The sequence below is a fragment of the Dendrobium catenatum genome, unplaced genomic scaffold, assembly GCF_001605985.2.
Source record: "Dendrobium catenatum unplaced genomic scaffold, ASM160598v2 fragScaff_scaffold_1344, whole genome shotgun sequence".
Classification (NCBI taxonomy): Eukaryota; Viridiplantae; Streptophyta; class Magnoliopsida; order Asparagales; family Orchidaceae; genus Dendrobium; species Dendrobium catenatum.
This window is the reverse complement of record NW_021319806.1, coordinates 306,177-334,094: the sequence shown is the minus strand read 5'-3', so window position 1 is coordinate 334,094 and position 27,918 is coordinate 306,177. Positions and strand designations below refer to the sequence as shown.

The following is a 27,918-nucleotide window of genomic DNA, read 5'->3' as shown; positions in this document are numbered from 1 at the left end:
ACACTCATAGCAACTAAACTGTAAAGAACAAGCAACAATCTCACAGAGCAACAAATATTCAGTACAATGAAGAACATTTAGTGAATATCTTCAGCATCCCATCTTACCTTCTTTAAGAAAGAGAAAAAGGATTGCTGATTTAATTGATTCAATGAAGTAAAAAAACGTTGCTTAATGGCGTGGACAGCATTTCAAATATTTCAGATGAATTATTATAGTTCAATTCCTACTTTGTGTTATCTATGGCACAATCACTTTTTAAATACTACGTCCAACAATCCCATTCTCGTACAAATATTCCACAAATTCATCAATCAAATAAGGCCAAGCTCCTTCAGCATCATAGTTCGACAACTCGGGATCGATTGTCTGTGCACATAAAAACAGCAGCGGGACAATCAAAAGGCAACAATGTAGTCCAGATTTGCCAAATACAACTTTTCTGTTTAACTTTTTAGAATGAATAGTAAGGAGAAATTTAGCTTTTGTACTTAAAATGCTGAACATATAGAAGAGAAGAGCTTAAGGATTCGTTTGGGACGGCTTTCTTCCTACTTTTTAAAGTAAAATTTTTGTGCTAAAAAAATGTTTTAAGTAGCAAAAAAATAAGCCGTCCCAAACGAAGCATAAATGTATTTATGTATATGCAGAAATGCTTGAACTACTTGGCGCATAAAGGAACCAGAATCAATAAATGAAGTCATAAATGTAATAAATTTAATTAAATATGGTATAGCTAAAGCCTGTAAGGGCAGCCATGTGGTTGCTTTAAGTTAAAAAGCATGAACCAAATCTATAATTTGGTTGACTGTGATTAGAAATCACATTGCCTTTTAAGGTTTTGGTTGGGACGACTTTTTTATTGCTTCTTAAAATAATTTTTTAGTACAAAAATTTTAATTTTGGTATTAAAAAGCTGCTTTAAAAAGCAATAAAAAAGTCATTCCAAACAAAACATAAATTTTAAAAATCTGAAAATCGCCGCTTCTCAAAACATATTTTTATCTGCATGCAACTAAATGAACTCAAAGAGTGATAAGAACCCTAGATCACCTTCACCAACAGGATATAAACTTTATAGGATAAAGGTAGGTTGGGTCAACCATCTGCAGCGAGATGGCAGCCATTCTAGCACACAAATGCATACAATCATCTGTTAGAAGCCATGTTTTCGACCTTATTGAACTACGAGTAAGGTTGAGGATATATGATCAAGTGTGGTTAATTGATAAAGTGCATATCATATTATCATATGAAACTGCACCAGTTAAAGCAAACTGATGAAAAAGCCAACCAGATAATTGAGCTAGAAAGGCAATTGTTGCCCATGATAAGGAGGAAGATAATGATAGTGGCAAAAAATTATGGGAAGCCACAGATTAATGAATAACTTAGGTTTTCTAATACAGAAAACACTCGATGACATCCTCTATAACTATGAATAACGTCCAATAAATAAGTCAAGTCAGCAGCATTTAAGAAGCTTAAAAAAGGGGTTTGAAAGTTAACCTTAGCAAACTCCAATAACTGAGACCAGGTATCCCTAGTGATTGATTTGTTGTGCCTTGCCTACGAAGCAAAATATCAAGTCAAAGTCATTATCATTAGTTCATCATACAAACTACAGAAGGGAAGATAAATTATGTCATAAATTAAATATTTATATTCCGTTACTCCTGCTTGCTACCTCAGCTATCTACTGCATGAGACAACGAACAAGACAATTTGCAGTATATGAAAACATTTTGCACTATTCAAAAGCAAAAAATACAGTTTCTTTAACAAGATATTATACCATAAATGACAAATGAGATATCTTAAATTCACTTGTGTAAACAGATAATCATAAATGTCACGATCCAAATGAAACGGAGCTAGCTAATCAGAACTATTACCTGTAAGAAATCACACCAATGATCAACCAAAGGCCAGTGCTTTTCGGCAAACAACAACTGCCACATGCCAATTGCAGTCTCAAGAGATAGAGACTTTTGACCCTGTAATGATTTCCATAATATAGCAACCATGTCATTCTTCAGTAAGAATATAAATTAGCAACCAACAAGTCCAGCTAAGTAGTTTTTGCACAAGTTCAAAGCCTGCCTTATTGGAAGGCAAACATGACAATAGTTTTACAAAAATATGAGAATGCTTTTGCTTAGGTGCCTAAGTTGATAAAATAAATAAATAAATAAATAATTGGTGCCTAAGTTGATGAAAAATATCGATAAAGATACTGAATGGAGGGGTAGCAAGTGGCAAGTTTTCAACTAGTGTTTCAGCTAGCACAAAAGAAAAAGCTATTACGGTTTTTCACTTGAATTGTAAAGCAGAAAAGTTATGCCACTTTCTAACTAGAAACTAAATTGCCATGGAAATGAAGCAATGCAAGATGACTATACAAAATTGACATGGCCACAGCCAAATATAAGGAAAGTATTAAAAAAAAACAAAATATTACAATTTTACCAAGGAACCATTTTAGAGACTTCTAATGATAGTTTAAGGACATGTCTTGAAGAATAATTCAGTAGAACAATTTTTATAGAGTCTAAAGGTTATCGTTTGAGTAGATCTAAAACCGAATACATGGAGTGTTATTTTAGTAGTAGTAGATCTAGTGGGGGTTTGTGACTTTGAGCGATCAGGTCATTAATAAGAGTACACATTTTAGATATCTTGGATCTCTTGTTCAGAGTGATGGTGAAATGGATGGGGATATTATTAGTAGAATTTAAGTTGGATGGACGAAGTGGGCGAATGCATCGGGTTTGTTGTGTGATAGAAAAGTACCACTCAAACTTAAGGAAAAATTCTATAAGATGGTGGTTAGACATGCAATACTTTATGGCGTATAATGTTGGCCATTAAAAGAGAAGCAAAATATTAAGTTAAAGTGTTGCAGAGATGAGGATGCTCAAGTGGATAAGTGGCTTTACTCTTAGAGACAGGATATGATATGAGCATATACGTGAAAAGGTTGGAGTAGCTCCAGTGGCAGATAAGATTAGAGAGAGTCTCCTTAGATGGTTTGGTCACATAAAACGGCAACCTTCCGATGACCCAGTTAGGAGTGGTATGGGCTCCATAAATTCCTCACAACCCCGGCCTCTCCGTGTCAATCTCTTTTCTTATTTGTTGACGACAGCGGAGAGTTTTTACGAGCTTAGATTCCGAGTGAAATTTTAGAAGGCAGATTGGGTTTTAGATAAGACACTATCCAAAGATTTCATCCTCATTTCGTGAGGACTTTATGATCTAAGTCCAGGTTTCCTATAGGCTTAAGCCCCTATAGTTAATTACCCCTCCTGATAATGAGAGAGAACTTTCGATTAAGGTTGGTTATTAAAGAGATTGCATAGTTTGTAAATCTGGTGTATAATAGCAACATTTTTTGGGTTTGAATTTTAGATATGAATTTAATAGTTTGAGATTTAAAATTTATCACCCTAAACTTAAAATTGGTGATGGGGGAATGAAGAAGAGCTAGATCAAGATCCCATTGTTCCGTTGTCCCGGACTATCGTGGTCCCTAGTCTACTTAGTCAGAGGAGGTGGTCAACCCAACCTAACAGAAGGCACCTTTTCGAAAACCATGGGTTGCTTCGTCCAAAAATATCTTGTAGACCTGGGATGGATTTTATCTAAGGGGATAGATCTGAATTCACCTCAGCTGACAGAGGGCTTTATGCCTATCAAATATACCCTATGATTCATTACTCAAGAGTTTGACGTCGTTAGGGAACATACAGGTTTTGGCCGTGATCATAATATAATGGTATCATTTTGCGGCAAAATCACCCAATCAGAGGGCACGTGTCACATCCATACTGACAAGAAACTACTTAAGAATGAATCATAGTAATACACCGGACACGATATTCGCTCTTTAAGATTTGAGATTAATTTCAAATTTATTATGCCTAACAGACGGTTGCGGGAGGTGGATGAGTTTTAATTTTAAGTTTTTAAGTGATATATTTCATTTCAAGAAATTAATCTTTTATTGGTTTTGTGATTTAACCCCTCCAGTTGAGATTTTCAGTCAACATGACTATCATCGGGGTGATAAAGTCACTTATATTTTTGTAAGAATTTGGGAGGCATTTTATGATTCAAGTCAGGTCGACTCTAGTCCTTTCATGGAGGAGTATGAGACTTAAATATTTGACCCGCGCAACCTTCTCGGACAGTTGGATTTAAGAATCATATGGGACGACTGGAGCACATACGGGTTGTTTTTAGTTTGAGAATAGAATGTTATATTAGTGAACATTTAGCCCTGCTTAACATTCTCAGATGCTTGTGTTTGTAACTTTAACATGTTTGTCAGAGCACATCCATGATATGTTTTAGTATATAATTTGGAGTTATTATAGGAGTATCGCCTTTTGTCTGCTCATACAAATGTTGCAGATCCGGTGGGGTCTTTAGAGATGGCATTTAGAAGCTTTAGTGCAAGGATTGGAGCATATGCGGGGTCTATTATAGCTTCAAGTGACAGGTGAAAACTTACTTTTACACTCCCAAAGTTTAATGGAAATCCTATTCCTTAAAGAGAAGGGATACACAAAGTTGAATCAGTCTAATTCGAGATTATTTGAATATTTTGACACATCTTTCATGTTGCCATAGCATGTCTTTGACATTAAACTATATTTTACGATGATGTCAATTAGTCTGTCATCTCATCTTATCCTGCATAGAGTCCAAATTTTGCTTAATTGCTTATGGATGATATCACTCTGCAATAAGAGAGTGTTGAGAATTTCATTTGGTGACAAATATAACAAATAGCAATGAAGAGGCATTCTACCATGTATAGTCAAAATGTAGTCATTCCCAAACCTTATAGAGATCATCGTTACTAAAATACATAAGATTGCCAATTTCATTAGCAAAAGTCACTATATATTCATCTTAGACCAAAAAGATTCCTTCGGGGACTCTTAAGAAGCAAATTTCAATAGTGATGTGTCTACAATGAATGAACAAGTTTGATATTATAATCAAATTGTTAGCTTCATCTTGTATTCATTGTAACTAATATAAATATCTACAATGAGCTTCCAACAGATGTTATACCCTTTTATTTTTATATCAAAACCTAAGTCTCATCTTAAAGCCATATTATATGGGAAGATTATTCATACTATCACTTAGGAAATTCCAAAGGTACCTTGTCAGTTGAAAGGATAATCACCATTCATAATTTGAACATTGAATTATAAATTTAATCTTTATTCTCTTATTCATCATAGTGCAATGTATGTTGTGTTGAATGACATGATGATATTTAATACACCATATAATTTTGATTGGTGAGTTACATGATTTAAATTTGACTTTAAATATATATCATTCAATCACAATTATTTAAAGAAATCATTTTTAATTTAATCCTGTGAGGATCTTTTTGTTTATTCAAATTTCGGCAACCTCCCGACATCCCCTCCCCACGAAGGGAGGTAGGGAGGGCACTTGCTCTTTCAATCCGCCTAGCCGAAAAGACAATCAAATGTCGAGGGTTTCGGGGTAGCGAATCGACATCGGTATAGGTCTTTGAGTCTTTCAATGTGTGTGACCCTGTTGATTAAGTAATTAGTTTTATTTTTAAAAATATTTTTATTCCCCACAAAAATTCGGTCCGGCAGCCTTCCGACGCCCCCTCCCCACGAGAGGAGGTTGGGGAAGGCAGTTGCCCTTTCGAGTCCGCCCAGCCGAAAAGATAATCGATGGCCGAGGGATTCGGGATGTTTTGGGGTCCCGGAATCGGGCTTGAAGTCTTCAATCCACTCAGCCGGATCAGATTGACGGACGAGGGCTTCATGGGACCATATTAACCCCAAGACTTCCTGCAAATCTTCCCACCTGTTTGAAAATCCCTTCCCCCTCTCTCTTTATTTTTTTAATATATCAAATTATATATATATATATATATATAATAGAGAGGGAGAGGAAGCCAGGATGCCAGAGAGGTAAGACACCGAACTTCTTTGCTTATGATTTCTTGTGGTTCTAAGAGCGTGAGTCTGCGAATGAGGGAGGGCATCGTTTTTGTGTCGTGAGTGCGGGTAGTTACGTGAGATTGTGCGATCGTCGGAGCCGATTAACAGTGAACATGGGGTGGTTTTAGGTCTACAGTCAACAAGTAGATGTATTAGATTTAACCTATGTTAAGAAAGGTGGAGGTATACCTAAAAAGACTTGGTTATAAAATATTAGAAATTGTCTTTCTTTATTAGATATAACTGAGAATTTGACTCTTAACCAGACACAATGGAGAAAAAAAGATTTATGTAGCCGACCCCACGTAGTGGGATAAAGGCTTGATGATATTGTTGTTGTTGTTCTCTTTGAAATTGATGATTGCACTTTCTTTCATTTAAACTTCTTGGCTTATAATACATCAATTTTCTAAGGGATACAGCATTTAGAATTGTGTGTCAATTTGCGATAATAGTGTCTCCAATAAGTCCCGTGAGCATCAACTGTATTTATCAGCTGCTGTTGTATTTAGAATCTGACAAGAAGGATTAGTAAGCCAACAATTAAGTGATTTATCGATTCACTGTTCTGTAACATGCCAATGTAAGTCACCAAGTATGCAGATCATAACAAGTCGATATAAAGGAAAAGGTAGCTAAGCCACAATGAAAATCATACATAAGTGCTGTGAAAAAAAAAAAGAGGAGATTGAAGAAAAAAAATCAAGAATTTGCAAACATTTTTAGAAACCAAATTAACCATTCTAATCCAAACTAAAATGCTAACATTAGTTTTGATCAAGAAATAAATTTCCACAATTGGGTTCTTGAGGCAGAGGTGCAGGCCTTAGGTATTTTGAGGCATTACCCTCAAAATTAAACTATTAAATAAAACTAAAATATGAAAATTAAAATATTTGAGAGTAATCCTTCTTAGGACTCAATAATAAGTAACATCATGAAAATTTGAGCTCTACTTTTTCCTAATAAAGTATTTGAGAATAATTAAAAAGTGTTGAAGCAACGTATCAAGAAGTAATGAAAGCATTCAATAATAAGTAAGAAATCTAAGATAAACAAACAAACATAAACAAAAAGTCTAAAATAAATATTTAAACATGTCCAAAAATAAATTAGCTATGACTAAGAACTCTTGAATTCTGATAGGAAGTGGATGCAATTTTCTCGAAATCAGTGAACGACAATAAGAAATCATGAAGAAAAACACACCAAAACTATTTTTATTACAAGATATATGAAAGAAAATAGCAAGATTGGATTATCAATTGGAGAGGAAGATCCGGCTCTCCCAAATCTTTAGCGGCCGGCTAGAGCCCAAATAACCTAAGAATAAATTAAATTAAACAAACTCCCAAGATTGTTAGCCTCAAATAGGCTCCCATAATTTCCTCCCAAATCAACCCCCTTTTCTTAAATAATTCCCTTTCAAATTTAAATTCAAATTAGATTTATTTTCCTAATTAATTCCCTCTCAATTGTAGTTAAAATTTTCCTAAACAATCCCCCTTAATTCCTCCTCTTCCCTAAATAATTCCCTCTTAGATTTTGAATTTAAATTAGATCTCTTGCTTAAATAATTCCCTCCCAATTATAATTTAAACATTCCTAAATAATTCCTCTTTGATTAAAAACCTTCATAAACAACTCCCTCTTGATTAGGAAACTTTCTAATTCCCTCCCAATCAAATTGGCCAGACCATCAATACTCCCCCCAAAGTGTCATCTTGTCCTCAAGGTGAAACGAAGGAAACTGCTACTGAAGCACTTGACTAATAGCACTGGACTGAAACATGGATTGACAATTGGTCGAAGAGCATCTCCCTAATCAATCTCTCAATCTCATCCTTCTAAATTTGGGGATGATAGTACAGACATACACTGACAGGTGAGACTCCTTCAAGATGATAGCATGCTCGCATTCCTGTGAAGGAAGCAACTCTTGAACTGGCTGGAACACCTCTCGATACTGTTGTAGGAGAGGTTGAACCATGTCTGGTGCTTCTATCTTCTCCCCATCTTATTCTCCTTCCAAACTTTTCAGCTCAATCAAAAATCTCACTCCTTCACTCTTTCCCCTCCTTGGTAGCTCCAAATATAGCATATCATCTTCTTCCCCCAAAACTTCTACCTCCCAATCCTCCCTCATCGTCCCTATATTAGAGTTTCCCCCACTTCCCAGTCCAATCAACGGTGCTCTCGCCTCTAATGTTATCGGTTGGCTATGAATCTCTAATAGTTTCCTTATCATTCCTTCTAGGTTGGAAAACTTTTCCTCCATTGATGTCATTCTATCCTCAAACACTGATTTGAATTGGCCAACTTTTCCTTTAAGACGCTCTTCCAAGGTATCAACTTTATTTGCCATCATAGGTCCCAAAAAAATGCTCTAATACCACTTTGATAGGAAGTGAATGCAATTTTCTCGAAATCTGCATACGACAATAATAAATTAGGAAGAAAAACACACCAAAATTGTTCTTATACAAGATATATTAAAGAAAATAGTAAGATATAATTGGAGAGGAAGATTCGGCTCTCTCAAATCCCTAGCTACTAGCTAGAGCCCAAAAAACCTAAGAATAAACTAAATTCAGCAAACTCACAAAACATAATCTGAAATCACTCTATTGTCAGTCTTAAATAGGCTCCCATAATTTCCTCCCAAATCAACCCCCTTTTCCCTAAATATTCCCTTTCATATTTGAATTCAAATTAGATTTCTTTACCTAATTAATTTCCTCTCAATTGTAATTAAAACTTTCCTAAACAATCCCCCCTTAATTCCTCTTTTTTCCCTAAATAACTGCCTCCTAGATTTTAAATTCAAATTAACCTCTAGCTTAAATAATTCACTCTCAATTGTAATTTAAACATTCATAAATAATTCCCCTTTGATTAAGAACCTTCCTAAACAACTCCCTTTTGATTAGAAAACTTCTTGATTCCCTCCCAATCAAATCAACCGGTCCATCAAATTCAAAAGTTTCTCACAAATTTATCACTTAGAGGGTCTTCATTAAAATCATTATCATAATTGATTATTTGCATACCTCCCTTATCCTCACATCAAATAATTAAGGCATACAACTATTTATCCCAACGTGAGACATAAGCCTCATACGCTTCACAATGACACAGACCTCAAATTGCGCAATTTTAAACAATAATTTTGATAATTTATTGTTTATTAACAAATTTTTTTAGGAAACAGTTGAAAGCTACTCCACACTCCTCTGCCTCCTAATGTGGGCCAACATGCATAATATCCCCACATGTCTCTACCTCCTGTTGTTGACCTGCAGACCTATTGTCCCCTTATGCCATGGGACCCATACACATACCAAAGAAGATGAAGATCCTCAACAGACGAATTAAGGGCTTTAAACCCTTCGAACCCTCGGAATGCAATCTCTATGCCCTTATAGCCGCCCCCTACCCCTACCCCTACTCCTCCCGTTTTTTGGTTACTCCTCTTCCTTATCTATATTTTGTATTTGGGTTAAGACCCTTGGGAATGTTTATATAAATCACCATTTTTGTTCAAATATCAAGAAATAAAATTACCATTGTTTTCTTCTCTTTCACTCACTTTTCTCTCTTTGTTTTCAATCTTTATGGTATTAGAGTGGGAAAACAATCCCTAGATTGTTCTTCTTACCCTAGGTGCCACCAAACGCAAGGTTTCAATTTGCCTTTTTGTAGCTCCTCCAAAAATGTTTGAAATTACATCAACTTCTCCACCTTCATTTGAAGGTCAATCGATTAATAAACCGCCTAAAAGTCATTCCATTCAAATCACACCATCCAATTGAGTAGGAAAACTTTATTTGTTGGTCCCAATGGATTTGAATTCACATCAGAAGGAGAGAAAAGATCGGCTAAATCACAGGAGACAAAAAAGCATAACAGAGGTAACCCAATCTATGATGTTTGGGATGTGAAGAACTTTATGGTGCTATGATATTGTTACTCAACTCTATGAGTAAGGAGATGAATGCAAATTATCTTTGATATTCAATTGTCAAAGATTTATGGGATAATGTCTCGCAAATGTACTCTGATGTGGGGAATCATCCCCAAGCGCATGAGTTAACCCTATGACTTGAGTAGATTCACCAAGATAAGGATTTTGTAACAAAATATTTCAAATCTCTTGAAAGGATTTGGCAAGACTTAGCCTAAAGTTACCTTAAGTATAGCAATTATTATAAAAATATGATATATATTAGTCGCATCTTTAAATTCTTTGCAGGCTTAAATATTGAGTACGATTGTTACCTTAAGCATAATCAATTCAATGCAACTCCAAACAAGTTTGTTAATTTGATTGCAAATAATAATATTTTATGTAGCAAACTTACAAGTATATGTAAAAGCTCCTACGACTTGGTGTAGAAGGCTCCTGATTTATACAACAGCCACCTACGAATAAAAATATTTGACATGCAATGAATGTAATAAGCTGCAATGCACACGACACATCGCATAAAGGGTGTTGGAGAATTTTTTGTATCCTCGAACGGATTGCATATTTTATAATCGGGCACGGCATAAGAATACGATATATTACCCCGGAGGGTAAAAATATCATCTCCTTATGGACTCAATCATAAAATTTACAATTATTTAACAGAGATTCCCCCACTCGATGTTTGGTTGAGTGGGGTTTATTTATTTCTGGGGTACAGACATCCCATAGGGGCAAGCCCCTATGGTTAATTACATCCCAAGTTTTGGCTTGAGAACACTTTTGATTAAACTAGTGGTTTTGCTTGTTTTGGAAGTCATTTAAATATTGGCTAAAATTGGAATTTATTGTATCAAACAAGGAACCTAAGTAATTTTTAGGTGTTTAGAGTTTCTTAGTGTTTGGATAAGAGAAAGTGTCTATCTAATAGGGTAAATATAGACTTGGCCTAAGGGGCTTCACTTAGGACTTGTTGAAATCGCATCCAATGTAGTAGATAAACTTCACATATATTGGATAATTCGTAAAAGGACATCTATAGGTTTAGCTTTTAACATGTCATAGGAGAGGATCCACTCATTTTGGGTTGGAGTGGAGAGATTACTTAGATTTTGGGTCTAAGGAAGGTGTCCAACATGTAACTTTTGGGCTACATGTTGGAGAAATCTCCTTAGCTTTTGGAGCTAAGAGGGAAGAAAGAATCCAACATTTAGCTTTTGCGGATAAATGTAGGGAAACTCCCTCTAAGCTTTTTGGAGCTAAAGGAGGAGGGAAGTCTCCTACGACTTTGGAGTTGAAGGAGAGAGAGAACCTATAGCTTTAGGGCTAAGGTATACAATCTTTCTAAGGTCTTTGGAACCTATAGAAGTAAGGAAGAGATAGGTAGCTTTGAGGCTACAATCAAAGGGTGTCTCTTGATTTTTTATATTCAAGGGAGATGGGTTTCATTTGCTTAATTTGGATTAGGCGAAACAAAGGATTGAGTCACTTATTGAGTTGCGTTCAATAAGTGGGAAGATTTGCTAGGCTTTGGGGCCTACAAATCAAGAGGATTATCATTGAACTTTTATATTCAAAATGATGGACATTTAATTTGCTATGTTCGGATTTAAGCAAACATAGGGGAATGATGTGGTAGTTGGCCCTACACATTAAGGTCTTTGGATCTTGAATGTCCAAAGAGAGGAAACTTATTCACCTTAATTTGGGTTAGGAGAATGGAAGAAAGCTAGGAGTTTCTTCGTTTGCTTGATATGTAAATTATTTATGAATTTGGTTCAACAAACAAATGATTTTTGATTGAGTTACTTGTTAATTTTGATTCAACAAATAAGTTGATTGGGTGAGACTTTCATACAACTTTTGAGTTGTAGAAAAGAAAGAAGGGAAGATTGCAAACTTTGGTTGCAAGCTTCTAAAACCTCTTTAAAACCCTTAGAGTTCAAAGAGGGAGATTCATTTCTCCGCAACTTGGGTTTGAGATCATGGAAGATGAATTGGCAAGCTTCTCCTACAATCTTGACTTGTAGGAAAGAGAAAGGGAAATGCAACCTTAGATGTTGCAATTATGAAATGCCCTTGAACATTTAGTGTTCCAAAGGGAATTCATCCTCCCAATTAAGGAATTTGGGTAGCATGAAGACGGATTTGGGTATTCTCCTACAATCTTGACTCGTAGGAAAGAGGAAAAAAATGCAACTTTAGAGGTTGCAAATCAATGAATGTTCTTTGAACATTTGTTGTCCAAAGAAGGAAATGCACTCTCCTAGCTTGGCTTTAGGAGAATGAGGGATTTCTTACAAACTTTTGGGTTGTTAGGAATGACGGAAGGAACATGCAACTTAGACGGTTGCAAATCCAATGAATATTTTTGAAACATTGGTGTTTCAATTAGAGGCGAATTCATTTGCCTAATTGGAGCTAGGGCAATGGGATTTAAAGGTTTCTTACAAATTTTAGGCTTTGTAAGGGAAAGGGGTGGTCCAAATGCAATCGATGAATGTAAATTGGCAGAAGTTTCTTTGAACGTTATTGTGTCCAAAGAAAAGGGATTCCACTCACCTAACATGGGTTTAGGAGAATGATGGGGGATTAAATATTTTCCTACAATTTTGAGTCGTAGAGAAAGGGGGATTTAGGATTTGAATCACTAAGGTCGGGAAATTCATTCATTGGTTTGGTGTGTTCTAATGAATAAAGGGTTTGATAAGATTTCAATACAACTTAAGGGGTTGAAGGAAGAAACATGTAACTTAGAGGAGTTACAAAAATTCATAGAAAGCCTTTGAATATTTGGATATTCAAAGAGAGGAATTTTTTTTTCCATTCACTTTATTGAAAGTTTTCAGTGAATGGAAGTTAGATACTCATTTGTTGATTTTGAGACTCAACAAATAAAGGTTTGGGCTTAGGAATTTGGTCCTTAAGACTCTAAAGATTCATGTGATAGAAATGATTTAGAGACTTGAGGGGTGCGTCCAACAATATTACACATGAATGGGATACTTGTTGGTTTTATGTCCCCAACAAGAGAGGTGAAAGAACTTGGAAGTTTGATTCCAAGTTGGCCAAATGATTCATGCAACGCTAAACTTGCGAGCTTTGAGAATGCCTGCCAAGCATTAAGCACAAAAAGAGATCTCTCCATTCCTCCAGAATGTTTTGATCCATGGGAAGTACGAGATGCATTGACTTGAAAGGAATTTCCCTTATGTCTTTTAAGAGTAGTTTTGGACTCAATTATAAGAAGAGGAAGAATGATTTCCTAAAGATTTGGAAGAGATCTCTAGATCAATTTTGGCATGATCTGAAATTTCGGGTAGTGAGAATTATCCTTATGAACTTCTGGAGACTTAAGATAAATCTTGCATATGATCTAGAAAGAACCTTAGAATGTATGCGTGTGTAGATCTGTTTCCAAATTTAAAGAAATTTTGAGTACAATAGAGGGAAATGCCCACTTGTTATTTTCCTTTACAAGCTTTGCAACACACCCAAAATAAGATGATCAACCCTACTTGCTCTAGAATTTGCTTAAATGAACCTTTAAGCAGTTTCAATAAAATTCTAACAACAAGTTTATCAAAATGTATTTGGGCATACTAACCAAGTAATAAGAGAAATTGCAAGTTGACAAATGCAACCCTAAATCCTATGTCAATTTTGCCATGACATTAACATGAGTAGGTAAAACCTAGAATTTAACAAACCTACGTCTTCAACATTAGCACTTTGGGAATAGAAAAAAGATCATCAAGCCCTATGGTCCCATTCGTAAGGCGAAGGCTAAGCATGCAAATGAATGCAAAATCAATGCATGTAGAGATGCGTTGGGATACAATCCAACAACCCGACGCACATCGCCAATTTCCTTTTGGCTCTCTCATGAAAGCAACTTGGTAAAATCACCGGATTTCTCCCAAGTGTTACAAAAGAGGGCAGCGATCATAGGATTTCGGGGAAGCATTAATTTTAAGTTTTCTAAAGGAACGCTAGGGCTTGGGATCGTCAACCACATTGCAATTGGCCTTGGGGCCCTTAGGTTTTCGCCTAAGTTTTAGTGGTATACCATCCCCGGGTTGTCCAAGCGCCTCCTAATCCAAGATTCCAAAGCCTTGTCCAAGGCTCCGCCTCCAAAGCTTCCAAGCTGCTGTCGAAGTTCTTTGAAAGGCTCCAAATTGCTGTCGCAATACCTTCTCCAAGGTGAAGACTGGCTGTCGCAGCGTTTCGCCGGATGGCGGTCCGCTGCTGTCCAAGGTGTTCCGGATGCCTCCTTTGCTGTTCGCAAACGCTCCGGACAGCCAGTTTGCAATGTTTGGAAGGCTCTCCGAAGTGATTACTTGCTGTCCAAACCTCCAAACAGCAAGGTTTTGATGTTTGAATGCTCCCGAGAGTGATTGCTTGCTGTTCAACATCCACAAACAGCAGTCCAAGCTGCTCCGGATGACAATAAGCTGTAGGAAGACCAGCACCAAACTGCTGTCCAGAAAATTCACACTGCCTGTCCTCGCTGTTTTGGAAGGTCACCCGGGAAGTTGAAGGAGGGGTGGTAAGAAGTCTCCCACAGCAAATAGACAGCTCCAAAGTTCTCTCTTACTATCCTTCAACACTCCCCTTTTTGCTTGAGAAGAGGAAAGAGCAGGTCTTTGCTCTTCCACTTGAAAGAGATGGAGGAAAATAGGAGAAACTTTCCTCTTTGGTCCAAGGAAGAAGGGAGACAGTAGCAAGGAAGTGCATACAGGTTCGGTTGGCCGTCTTCCTCTCGCTGGGTGCGACCAAAGCAAGAGAAGCCGAGCGGCTCTCTCTTTCCTCCCCTCTCTTCCGCTCTGTCTGGGACGGAACCAAGCGGGGGAGCCGAATGCTCCCCCTCTTTCTCTGCTCTGTCTGGGACGGAACCGCACGCAGAGAGCCGAGAGGCTCTCTCCGTCTCCCTCTCTCGCTCTGGTCGGGGCGGAAAACACAAGGGGAGCCGAATGAGCCTCCTCTCTCCTTTCGTGCCTCTTAGAGGCGCACGTCCAGCCAAACAAATGCCGCCGAAATGAACCAATCAGCCCTCACACACGTGGAATGAGGGATTTAGGGCAGAATTTGGGATGAAATCTGAGCCATTGATCTCAAACTTGATTTGAGAATCAAATTCAGCCCAAATTGAGAAATTAGGGCTGAAATTGAGTCCGGAATGGACTCGGCCCGAACCGATTTGAGTCGGTTTGGGTCCGATTGGGTCCGATCAAGCTAATTTCGTGAAATCAAACTTGAAACGGCGCCGAATTATGTCGAATTGAGCTCGACGATGCTCGACGGGGTTTGAATTGGATTGATTTGATTTAAATTAAATTAATTTGATTTAATTTAAATTAAATCGGGGTTTGATTTGAGTCAATTTCGCTTGACGACCTTCGATCGAATTGATCGAGCGAAAAAGTACGTCAACAAAGGGGACCTGCCATATACACAAAATATCGTGTACAAACAAGATGTGTTAAATAATTACAACGACCGTAAAGCCTACGAGCCATTGAAGAAGGCTTATTATATGTTCAACATGTTGTAGGTGGATAAATATGAAAGGACTACAACTCATTTGCAAGAAGAAGCAAACAATACTTTTAACGCACCGGATCCACAACTGTGTGCAAGCGACAGAAGGCGTTCGTAGGTCCTTAAATGAAATATCGGGCCATTGTTAAATGAAATCATTTGATTAAATGGATCATATTTAAATATTTTAAAATGCCCCTTATGTATTAAATATTATTCATCAAACTAAATATTCCTGCATGAGCTCCGATCAATATGTTAAAAGCATAAACACCAATGACCGAGAATGTTGCGCAGGGTCAAATGCTACCTCCCTGCATGTGCTCCGACAAATGTTTTAAAGTTATAAATATAAATGTCTGAGAATGTTGTGCATGGTCAAATGCTACAACCCGCATGTGCTCCGATCATAATATCTAAGTCTCAAAATCCAATGATTCGAGAAGCTGCGCGGGTCAAATATTCAAGTTTCATCCTCCTCCTCAAAAGGACTGGAGTCACACGATTTGAATAATAAAATGCCTCCCAAATTCTATGAAAATACAAGCGACTTTGAAATCACCCCGATAATGGCCGCGTTGACAGAAAATCTCAACCGGAGAGGTCAAATCTCAAATCTCAAATCAAATAAAAACTCAAATTCTTGAAATAAAGTCAATCACCTAAAAAACTTAAAATTAAAAATTATTCCATCTCCCGCAATCGTTTGTCGGGGGTGATAAATTTGAAATTAACCTCAGCTCACAAAGAGCAAATGTTGTGTCAGTGTATCACTATGATTCATCCTCAAACAATCTCTTGCCAACAGGGACGTGGCACGTGCCCTCTGATCGGGTGGTTTTGCCGCGAAATGGCACCATTATATTACGATCACAGCCAAAGCCCGTATGTTCCCTAAAGGCGTGAAACCCTTGAGCGATGAATCATAGGGTATATTCGATAAGGCATAAAGCCCTCTGTCAACTAAGGTGAATTCAGATATATTCCCTTAGACAAACACCAACCCAGGTCTACAAGGTATTCTTGGGCGAAGCAACCCATGGCTGTCGACAAGGTATCTTCTGTCAGGTTGGGTCGACTACCTCCTCTGACTAAGTAGACCAGGGATCATGATAGCCCCGGACGACGGAACCATGGGATCTTGATCGGGCTCGTCTTCACTTCCCCCACCACCAGTTTTAAGTTTATGGTGATAAACTCTAAATTCAAAATTTCAAACTTCTAAATTCAAAATTTGAATCCTAAAATTATTGTTATTATACGATAGGTTTATAACCTATGTGACATCCTTAACGACTAGCCTTAATTGAAAGTTCTCTCTTGTTATCGGGAGGGGTAATTAACTATAGGGGGGGCTTGCGCCTATAGGAAACCAGAACTCAGATCAAAAAGTCCTCACAAAATGAGGGCGAAATCTCTGGGTAGTGTCTTATCTAAAACCCAATCTGCCTTCTGAAAATTCCCCCGAAAACTAATCTCGTTAAAACTTTCTACCGTCATCGTCACACTTAACAGAAAAATAAACTGATAGCGCAGAGAGGTCGGGATCACACCTAAATGGAATTTTCGAAGCCCACAACGATAAAATTAGTAGTTGAGTCATTGAAAAAATCTCTCACATTGGGGAAGTCTTTGCGGAGATAACAAGAGAAGAAAACCATAAACAAGTGATGCTTAGGAAAATAATTAGTGGCAATAACCTATTTGAAGGCTCTGCATGGCTATTCCTGAAGCACAACTCAGCCGCAATACAGATCAAAATCAACCAATGGAAACAAGAATAACCACCATTAGCAATAACCTATTTGAAGGCTCTGCATTGGCTATTCCTGAAGCACAACTCAGCCGCAATACAGATCAAAGAATAACCACCATTATGACTACTATAGGAATCCTCTCCATATAAGAGAGACTTGCTAGAAATTACACAGCAGACCACACAATGATAAATCCACCAAATTTGCCAAGGGATATGTTCTTGCAACACATGAAACCGAATCACCTCCATTCAACAAAGAGCAAATAAATCACCTTTTTAAACTGCTAAAATCTCATTCACTAATACTAATGTCGGTTCTGTGGCACAAGCAGTTAGAGATGTTTTAGCACTTTCTGATTTTGAAAAGAGTCAAACCTTGGATTATTTTATGATCATATAAATAATTAAACTTATTTTTCTGTTCTTTAGTACCCATGTCGTGGTTTTGAAAACATTAAATCGTTGATGGAAGTTTTTCATATATTGTCAGCAAGGGACACATTATAATCTCAAAAAAAATTTACTCTGAACAATGTTTTACATGCGACAAAACTTGCTTGCAACCTCCTTTTTGTTAGTAAACTTTCTAAAGGTACTAATTGCTTGAAACTTAAAATTGAAAGCAGCTGCTAAAAATGAAGTGATATATCATGAATGACATCAAAGATTAGTTGGGACCCACATGTCTACAGCCCCTTCTCCTACTGTGGGACCCGCATGCCTACCAAAGAAGATGAGGATTCTAGAGTACAAAGATGGCAAAAAAAAATGAAAAAGAACTAGAAAGATTACAGTTAATGAGAGGGAGAGAGCAATAAATGAGGGAAGGTAGAGCAAAAGGATTGCAAACAATAGGAAAGATATTAGGGATAGCAAATTGGATATCATGCAACAGCATAACTGTGTTGGTTAAGTCAAGGATCAAATGTTACATGGAAGCAAGGAGACCATATAGGGAAGTTCTAAGAACATTGAAGGGCTACTGAGATTTCAGGGAAAATGAGAGAAAAACCAAGTGTAGCATTGAAAATATGTAAATCTAGCTCAACTCAGACTCTTAAACACAAGTGAGGCTCCCTCACCCCAACTAACCAAAACACTATGAGGTCCTTCAGGTCCCCAACCAACCTACCCTTCATTCCGATGCTACCTGTCACCCCCATCCATTTATCCAAAACCTACGAGCACTCATCATCAATTACTAGGGGATTGAAACTAGGCAACGCCAGAGAGAGAAGGGATAAGGAAGTGGAGACCAATGGAGTGGATTAACAGCACTAGGTCCATGTTAGGCAGACAGCAGAGAGAGAAAAAAAAAAACACGGGCTAAACAGAGGAAGCAAGGTTATCCTGGGGAGGTCAGACAAAAAGTGAAAGGTCATTAGAAACCAGAGAAAAAGAGGGAGCAAGCAAGGAATCGAAATTTGTTGAATGGCCAAAGTGGGAGAATAGTATTTGAACAGAAAAAACCTAATGAAAAAATGCCCATTTCTAAAAATAATAGTGAACAGAAGACTAAGGAGCATGCAATAATGTGTTTTATTGTATCATGCCGCACTTTCTTTTCAAGCAGAAGGTTGTTTGATAAAATCTGTCTGAAGTGTCGTGATAAATGAATTGTTTCATAGAAACTATTGTGAAAACAACGTGAAAGGGTTAACCAACCCAAATAGACATGTTTATAAATAATAAAAAAATTGTTCAGCCTTTTCTATAATCCTCAACTTTTATCTTTAATAAGCTAAAATTTTTCATGTATTTGTTGGCAATGGCATATCCTTTATCAAATACCCCAAAATTAATTCTATTTCTATAAAAGCATGATTAAGAAATAAAAAAAGCAATTTCAATCAGTCTAAGATAAACACCTTTTCTTTAGCCCATCCAAAAGCAAAGTTATAAATCTCTCGAAACTTTTCTGCACAAAACAAAAAAGAAGAAGTTAAAGTATAGCAATTTTCATGGCCTAAAACATAATCAGGGCAGCATAAGGCTTTAGAAGCATTGAATGTGAGGTTACACAAGTAAACTTTATCAAGTAAAAGTAAGTCAGTTATTGGCTATAAACCTATAAAAAAAACTTATTAAATTCATTTACAATCATAATGTTCTGAGTTAAATATTAATTAATTAATTATCCAAACCAGGTCAAATTACAATACAAAGTACTACAAACCTTAATGATCCTAATCAAAAGGCTAATTAAAACTTAATTAGTTAGATAAATAGTAACTTAACACTTAACAACTACTCTAGATAACTAATAATTCAAATCTTAACTACCGTTATTAAATATGAATAAAGTAGCAATAACTTTAATTAATATACAAATTAATCAATAGTTATTCTAAATACAATAATAGCAATTACAATTGCCAATTAAGCTGCTAAATATTTTTAATTAAGATACTAATTAATCCAAACTTAGCCTAAACAATACATTAATATCAACTAATATGAAAATATTAGTTATTAATTATTCAAGGCTTAATTACAATAGTAAATGCTGATAGAATCTTAATGATCTCATTAAAATTCATTTAATTTCTAATTATCTAATTCAATAGTTAATTAATATTTATTATGACTAATTAATTACACTTGGCCAAAATAGTTATTGAACAATAATAAAGCTTAATGTTCTAAATCAAGTGCTAATTAATTACTAATAAGACTTTAAAAGAAGCTAATAAGAATTATATTAATTAATTAAATATCCTCCAATCATATACTTTATTACCAAAATTAAACACTAACAAACTTCAGGTATCTAAATTACAACATTAATTAACCGTTAAATCAGCCTATTAATATATAATTAGAGGAATTAGTACCAATAAGTCAAATCATTTTAATTAACTGAAACAATCACTACATTATGTTTCTAAAATATGTGATGCATATAAAAACACGTTACATGTTTTGACAATTTCAAGAAACAACCCATTTTATCTTCAAAATCAAGAAATGAAAATATAATGGGAAAAAATTTTCCACTACCTGCTTTAGAAAACATAGATTGAAGAAATGGCTTAACAAAAAAAAAGGAACATTCAAAAATATCTTAAGAAAAGACAAATTCTATATAATATATAATCCAAAGCACGCACGTTCATCTTTCAGCTCTGCCCGTAGCGATGGTATCTTTTCACGGAACTTTTGAATGGTATCCACCCTGCAATAGACATCCAAGAATTCAGCAAACAATGCAATAATATACCAGAAGAGGAAAAATAGCAAAAAAAAAAAATGTCAGAAATCACACCCCAGGGACTGTAAGCCACCAATAAACTCTTGTCGAGAAAATTCACACATTGTGGCAGCCTTCATATGCCAGGATATAACCAACTGTAAAATAAAAGGGAAGATGTGGTACAAAGACCCTTGAAAAAAGGTATACACAGCATTCTAAGAAAAATATATCATTGAAGGGCATCTGCATTTTGATAAATGATTTCATCATAAAAAAAATGAAGTTCCTTTTTGGCTTCTATATCAAGTTAGGTGTAGGATCAGATATCAAGTACATTTCCTAACAAAACAAAAAAACCTAATCAATTATCAGGGTTGGGTGAGAAAGTTATTCTTAATTTAACAAATTGCGCATTTAGCCTTTGAAAACTATTTTAAGAACTCTATAGGCCAACTTTCCGAAAGTAACTGTGGGAACGAGAAGAGCCTCTCATAAAACCTGAAAGACTACTTAGCGATGAGGATGGCATGCCATCTGGAGAATGACCCAATGATTCGTCAAATGTGAAACCAAGCTTCCACCTAAAATGGTTTGAGAAAACAAAAGGTTGAACAAATAGAACCTACATAATCCTTTAGTCTGTAAAAATATCAAAGAACTAAATCATATAAAAAAACGATGAATAATGAAACAAAATAACCAGACGATGAATCAGAGCATGGCAGTTCTATTATCACTGCATTTGGTGAAGAAACTTCTTTCTAGAATAAAAATATACATGAGACAGTAAATAAGAACAAATGAAATTCCATCATAAAAGACAACAATTAAAGTCATCAAAGCTATTATAGGATTTGAAAGAGATGGAAAACCAACATCAGCCGAATATCATGTGGGAAGGCATTCTTGGCACAATAAATGACATACCGTAACAATGTCTTGAGGATCAACCTGCAAGTACCCAGTTGCCAAAATGCATATAAGTTAATAGGAAAACAATATAAAGAACACAAAATGAATATTGATCAGTTTAAGAGTAGCATCAAGGAAACCATAAATATTGAAACACAAGCAAGACAACAACTAACATGTCGAAATGTGCGCACATGAGTTCGATGATGACACACATCTAAGGAAGAAAAGAGATGATCATAATTGGTTAAGTCAGATTTCTTTGTGTAGCGGTAACAAAGAAATCTAGAATATAAAAATGAAAAGCTGGATAAACCATCAATTGATTGCATAAACATAACAATAACGAAAAAACTAGCGTGAAAAGATCTGTAATAGTTTAGTATGCTGCCAATCATGTCCTATTGAAAAAAATGTCATCTTTATGCACATTTAGTATTCTATGTAAGAAAAGTATGCATGATAAAGGCTAGAATATCATGAAACACACTTAGCTCTTATTTAAGTTCAAAGTTCCCATGATAGGTATATAAGCTGGGATTGGATACAGAGGCACAGAGTCCCTTGAATTTATACACATCACATATGCAGCACTTTGTGAGTGAAGATGATAATGAAAATAAAATCATATAAAAGCATCCACCATGCAATATAAGTAGCATTTAATAATAAAAAAAGAACAAAATTTACAAGTAAATAAAAAATACTACCTGCAAATCATTACATAGCAAAGATATGCCATCCACCAAAATCATATCAGCATAGGTATCTGCGAAGATTAGATAACTATTATTGCAACAAATGCTATAATTTATGAACAGAAATATTTAACAATTAATTTAAGAAAAATGCACTTTAGTAGGACCCTGTGCAAAGATTACGTAACTATTATTGCATACAACGCTGTAATTAACTATAACTAGAATAAAAATGAGTTTTAGTAGGGCAGCAATGAGAATTATGAGTTTTATTTGTCAATAACTACTGCATTAACAATTAGAGCTTGCTCATCACAGAAGATATCAAGAAGCAAAATTATTGCAAGTTACAGTCTTATCAAATCAAGTAAAAAAAATGCTAAGATACCTTGACAGCGTAATGTCCTGTAATTGACAGGAAACAAACAGAAGATTTCTAAGTAACTGTCCCTCTGACTGAATAAAATCACCAACAAGACAACTTCCATGAAAATAAAATGTGAATGGTGACTCAATTTTTTTAGTCACTTCAAACCCGAATTCAATCACACAATTTGACTTGAACCCTTTTTTTTTTTTTTTTGTCTGCTCCAATATTAACACTCCTAGTCACAGCAACTAAATTAAGTCAATATATGTTATTAAAACTGCATAGTGGTCAATTGTAAATTCAATGAGATGAGTTCTAAAGAGATTGGTGGATTCTTGACCCAACAGCAATATATGTGCCATCAAAAGAAATTATTTTCCACTTATAAGTCATGTACTAATGGTATGTTTATATAAGAAATATTGTGATGTGCAACATAGTAGGTTTTCGCACAGCGATGTTCGAGATGCAAGATGGTGTGAAAAGCACATTGGCTGGTCTTAAGCATATGTACCAAACCTCACGAAGAATTTTATATTTTTTAGTGTTCTTAATATAGTAGAATTTATAGTCTTAAGATGTTATAATTCTTAAGTTTGTATGAGTGGATTGGTTATCATGAAAACTCAGAGAATTCATGGACTTTATATACTATAGGATACAACTTCGAGTGGAGTTGAGTTAGTTTCATCATCATTGAGGTTGGACGTCATGACTAAGGGAAGCAGAAAAAAATTAGCTTCGCTGCATTTTGAGTTTCAGAACAATGAAAGGCAAATGTGGAGGGGTAGACGAGAAGCCTAAATGGATTAAGTTTGCATTGCAAAATATATCCTAGTACAAGGTCATACTATTGAAGCATTCGAAGCAAGGAGGCAAAAACTTCAAAAGTACAAAGATTCAATGATAGGCATAATTTCATTATGAGAAAATCAACTTGGGTGCATTGATCTCTTACAAGTACTACGTTCAAGCATCATTAGAACTTTATGCCCTTGAATGATGCCCAATCGCTTAAATGCAACAAAAGCTTGGTTTGGAGATAAGTGATAAGAGGAAATTCATGATATATTGCAAAAATTTAATCTCAGGGAAGAAATGATAGGATTGCCCCAAATTTATTCATTTACTTCATTACATTGGTTTGGCAAGTACAGAATTCAAAATAGATGATTTTACACGTAAATATAAATTTATTTAAATTATCTTATTGAATAAAATTAAGTTTCAAATTTTGTTGCACATTATCTTTTCGGATTAGCATCATAGTTCTAAATTTTAGCCCATTTTTTATTTAAATCCCCCACCTTAGATTCTTTAAACAAAAGAAGGAAAAGAACAATTAGGATGTGCTTAAGGTTAACAGCTAGCATTGAAATATGGAAAAAAAAGATATAGAGAACTTTTGTGGTGACATCTTTAAGAAGCATTTGAGAAGAGAAGTTCTAGCATAACATACATTTCTAAATTTAAGGTCTATTAATATGATTCTAGCATTTTCTTCAGTATATTAAGAATTTTTTCTATACGTTTAGCTCAATGATTTGGGACTTCTTTTGTGATGAGATTTGTGCATATGAGCACAAGGAAGAGCATTTTCTTATGCCCTATTTGTTTCTACACATGCATGATTTTCTGATAGTGGATTGATTCCTCAATCTACCATTTCATGAACATGAGGAATTATCTTGGCCAAATTACAAAGTTCTGGCGCCCTGTTTAACTTGATTTCTCTGTTATTATTTTATTAGTTTATAGTAGACACTTCCACATATAAAAACAAGCTTTTCCTAACACAATTGAATATGAATTTTAGTATCGATAAGCCTCTTGAGGAGAGCATTTTAAAAAAAAATCAAAAAATTCAATAAAAGTATGACATCTATATAAAAAAGATTAAAAGTTTGCATCGTTATAACAAAGCAAGCATTACACAAAAAGTAATTTGTGTGCGCATACTTCCAAGAAAAATTTTAACTCCATCATTGACATAAAAACATATATATCCATCAATAAATACACATGATTTTCACACTTAACCTAACAGAGAACAACAAATTCTTTCACAATTGTGGTACAATATAAAGACAATCCATAAATTGATATTTTTTCACACATTTCAAGGATAATAAAGTGCAAGAGAATTCCTAAGATAATAATTATTTGCATATTAAATTATGCTCAATTATAAGGATTGTTCCAGACATTCCAATGCATGATTTAAAACTTCAAAGAAGTAAAATGATAGGAAACACTTGAAGATCTCAAGTATTTCCTATCAATCTTCGAAAAACAGCAAGAATTCTCAACAAAAATCCACACAAAAACAAGAAAACAGTAGATAATGTGTAATATTTGATGAAATGGAAACGTAAAATACCAAGATACAATTGATCCTCCATTCGAGAGGAGGATCTTTCTCTCCCAAATCTCTAGACGCAGCTAGAGCCCAAAGGAAACCTAAAATCTAAGAGATCTCAAATTTCAGCCAAATTCAAGATGCCCTAACCCTAGGAAAATCAACTATTTAATGCATACAAATCAAAAGGAAATCTCTAAACAATCCCTACATTCAAATTTCCCTCTCAAAACCTTCAAAAATACTTCCTAAAGGGCTCCGATTGGGCGTTTGGACCGCCCGATCTCCGCAGGAGGCGGAGATCCCGCCTCTGTTTGCGAAACGCCGGTCCCGTGCGGACCGGCTGGACCGGTCCAATGGACTGGTCTAACATAAAAATGATTATGTTAGCATCAAATTACAACAGAAAGCTGGTTCTTATCCTAATGGCCTCCATTGTGGCACCCAAGTTGGATTTAAATCACCTAAGTATCCTAGCATCCACATTGACATCAGTTAGAACTGTATAAACATCAAGATGTAATTATGTAAATGATTAGAACTTGCCTTTGTATCTGTTATAAAGCTCTTCAACATGTCTTGAATCTGTAGTCGCTCGGATATGTGGTTGGCTGTAAAATATATCAAAAGCTCCCTCTAAGTGCCAATCACTGGATTTCAATGCCTGAAGGGCAACCTTTTCACTGCACAAGTGAAAAAAGATCAACAATGCAAAACTGCAATAAATTCGAATGTATTCATTACCATAGTTTTATGATATGAGCAATTTAATAGAAAATGAAACATGAAAGTTGTCGACTTTGGTAACCAAATCATTAAATATATTATTTCTTCCAGATTTCCAAAAGAAAACGATAAATTAAGTGGTGTTACACCCTTACACTTGCACGAACTTGAAAGAAAGTATAGCTTGTTAAATCACAAATAGTTAACTTTTTTGCACATTAAGAATGAGTAATGCATTCATAGCAAAAATCGTCAAAAGATGCATATGATCAGTCAAATAATAGCAAAGGATTTCATGACTCTAAAAAACTATCTTTTAAATGAAAAAAATAAAAATACCTAGTTCCAGTTATTGCCATGAACTGTTGAACTTTGTCTCGGTGACCCCTTCCAAGTTTATTCTGCACTCATGAAAAGATTGAAAGGATTTCATTCAAATCTAACAAAGCCAATAACAAAAGATAGCAAGTATCAGCACAACTTTAAGATCCACCAAAAAGATAAAGCTAAAAAGACAAACTTTAAGATCTAGTCATCAGTACTATACAAACAGATCAGCATTACCAAGCACAGAGAGAGTGTCAGAACATTATAACACAACTAAAGTAGCAAAACCTAATCCAGACTTCATCGTGCAATGTTAGCAACAGCACAAAAATGACAGATTGCCAGAGAGGAAAAACGCTGCAAACGTGTCCCCAAAAGTCTTCCATATAGCAGCAGACAGGTTACTAAACAAACAATACAAAACATACTATCTGAAATCAGTAAAAGCTACTCCAGAAACAAAGCCAGAGAAAAATACCGTATGAAACAGAGTATTTCAATTCACTAAAGCACGTGACTGTATAACTTCACTTGATTTCAAATATGCACTAATCGAAGCTCGGGCTACATAAAAAGATTGCGATTATAGACTAGAAAAACGAAAAACAAACCCCCCAAAAAATAAAATTTAACTGACAACTCAGTTAATCGTACAAAACAAGATTATCTACAATGAAAAAAAAAAATAAAACGAAAAAAACCATCATCAAGATTCAAGAGCAGAAGTAGCAGCTCACCATGATGATTTCTATAAGAAACCCTAGTATCTGATAGGAGACTTTCCGAAAGGAAATCGGGACAGAGAAGAAATTGGGATCACCAATTCTTTTCTCTTTCCCTTTCCCTTTCCCAACCCCCTCCCGCCGTCTCCCCTTTATCTAATTTTTTCGCTCTGTGCGATGTCGTCACTTCCACGCGATCAGGCGGCTGCTGGAGGAACCGAAGGTTGCGGCTGCGAGATTTTCTCTCAATGACCAAAGTACCCCTAAGACTGTTGGGTGAAACAGTCCAGTCGAATATTTGTCCAATCAAGTTAAATATATTTAACTCTTGTTAAGCTCAAGCTTGAGCTCAGCTCAATTACGTGAGCTCAGCTTATTAAAAAAGCTTGACTCATAAAATAATTAAAAATAATTAGTATATATTTTATTATCTTATTTTAACAGCCCCCCTCAAACAGTCACCAAGGGAATGGTATGCCACTCTTTCTAACCACCTAATCAATTTCGGGTTCACTATCAGCGCCTCAGACCATTCGCTTCTCACATACACTTCCGGGCAAATTCGCATCTATATGCTCATCTACGTTGACGACATTCTACTCACAGGTAACTCTCCATCTGAAATCAATAAATTACTTACTAATCTAAACACCAAATTTCATATGAGAAACCTAGGGTCACTCTCTCACTTTCTTGGCATTCAAACTGCCAAAACCAAAGACGGTGTGATTCTCCATCAGCAAAAATATGCCAAAACCACCATACAACGTGCAGGCATGGAACACTCAAAACCCGTCTCTACTCCAATATCTTGCCGAACAACAGTGTCGGTCACGTCCAACGAACCTTTCGCCAATCCGCAGTTCTACAGGCAAATCATAGGTGACTTCAATATCTAACTATTACCCGACCGGATATACAATTTGCCGTCCAGCAACTATGCCAACATATGCAAGCACCTCTCAACACTCATTTCGATTCCTTGAAACGCCTTTTCCGCTACATACACGGCTCACCCGATACAGGTATACCACTAAACCGATCTAATATTACTCTAAAGGGCTATGCAGATGCAGATTGGGCTAGCAACAATCAAGATCGAAAATCGATCTCCGGATACTGTAATTTCCTCGGTACCTCGCTCATATCATGGCAAGTGAAGAAACAAACTACAATCGCTAGGTCCTCCATAGAAGCCGAATACCGTGCTCTCGCCGCCGAAGCCGCCGAGGTTATATGGCTCCGCCAACTTCTCCAAGACTTCCACACACCGCAGACTGTACCCACTACCGTATACTGCGACAACACCTCCGCAATCGCTCTCGCCAACAACCCA

The 27,918-nt window shown here is 35.9% G+C and overlaps 1 protein-coding gene across 1 annotated transcript; it reads right to left on the bottom strand.

The window, feature by feature from the left end:
* Window positions 1-57: 57 nt before the first annotated feature.
* Window positions 58-26,765, bottom strand: LOC110097743 (DCN1-like protein 1). The gene is made up of 11 exons (XM_020824290.2): window positions 26,598-26,765; window positions 25,873-25,934; window positions 25,354-25,490; window positions 22,091-22,149; window positions 21,396-21,419; window positions 20,541-20,623; window positions 20,386-20,450; window positions 19,144-19,193; window positions 1,896-1,997; window positions 1,510-1,569; window positions 58-369 (listed from the first exon to the last, which is right to left on the bottom strand). Exons 1-11 carry the CDS (start codon window positions 26,598-26,600, stop codon window positions 259-261), a joined length of 756 nt encoding a protein of 251 aa, XP_020679949.1. The 5' UTR covers window positions 26,601-26,765; the 3' UTR covers window positions 58-258.
* Between the last annotated feature and the right edge of the window lie 1,153 nt (window positions 26,766-27,918).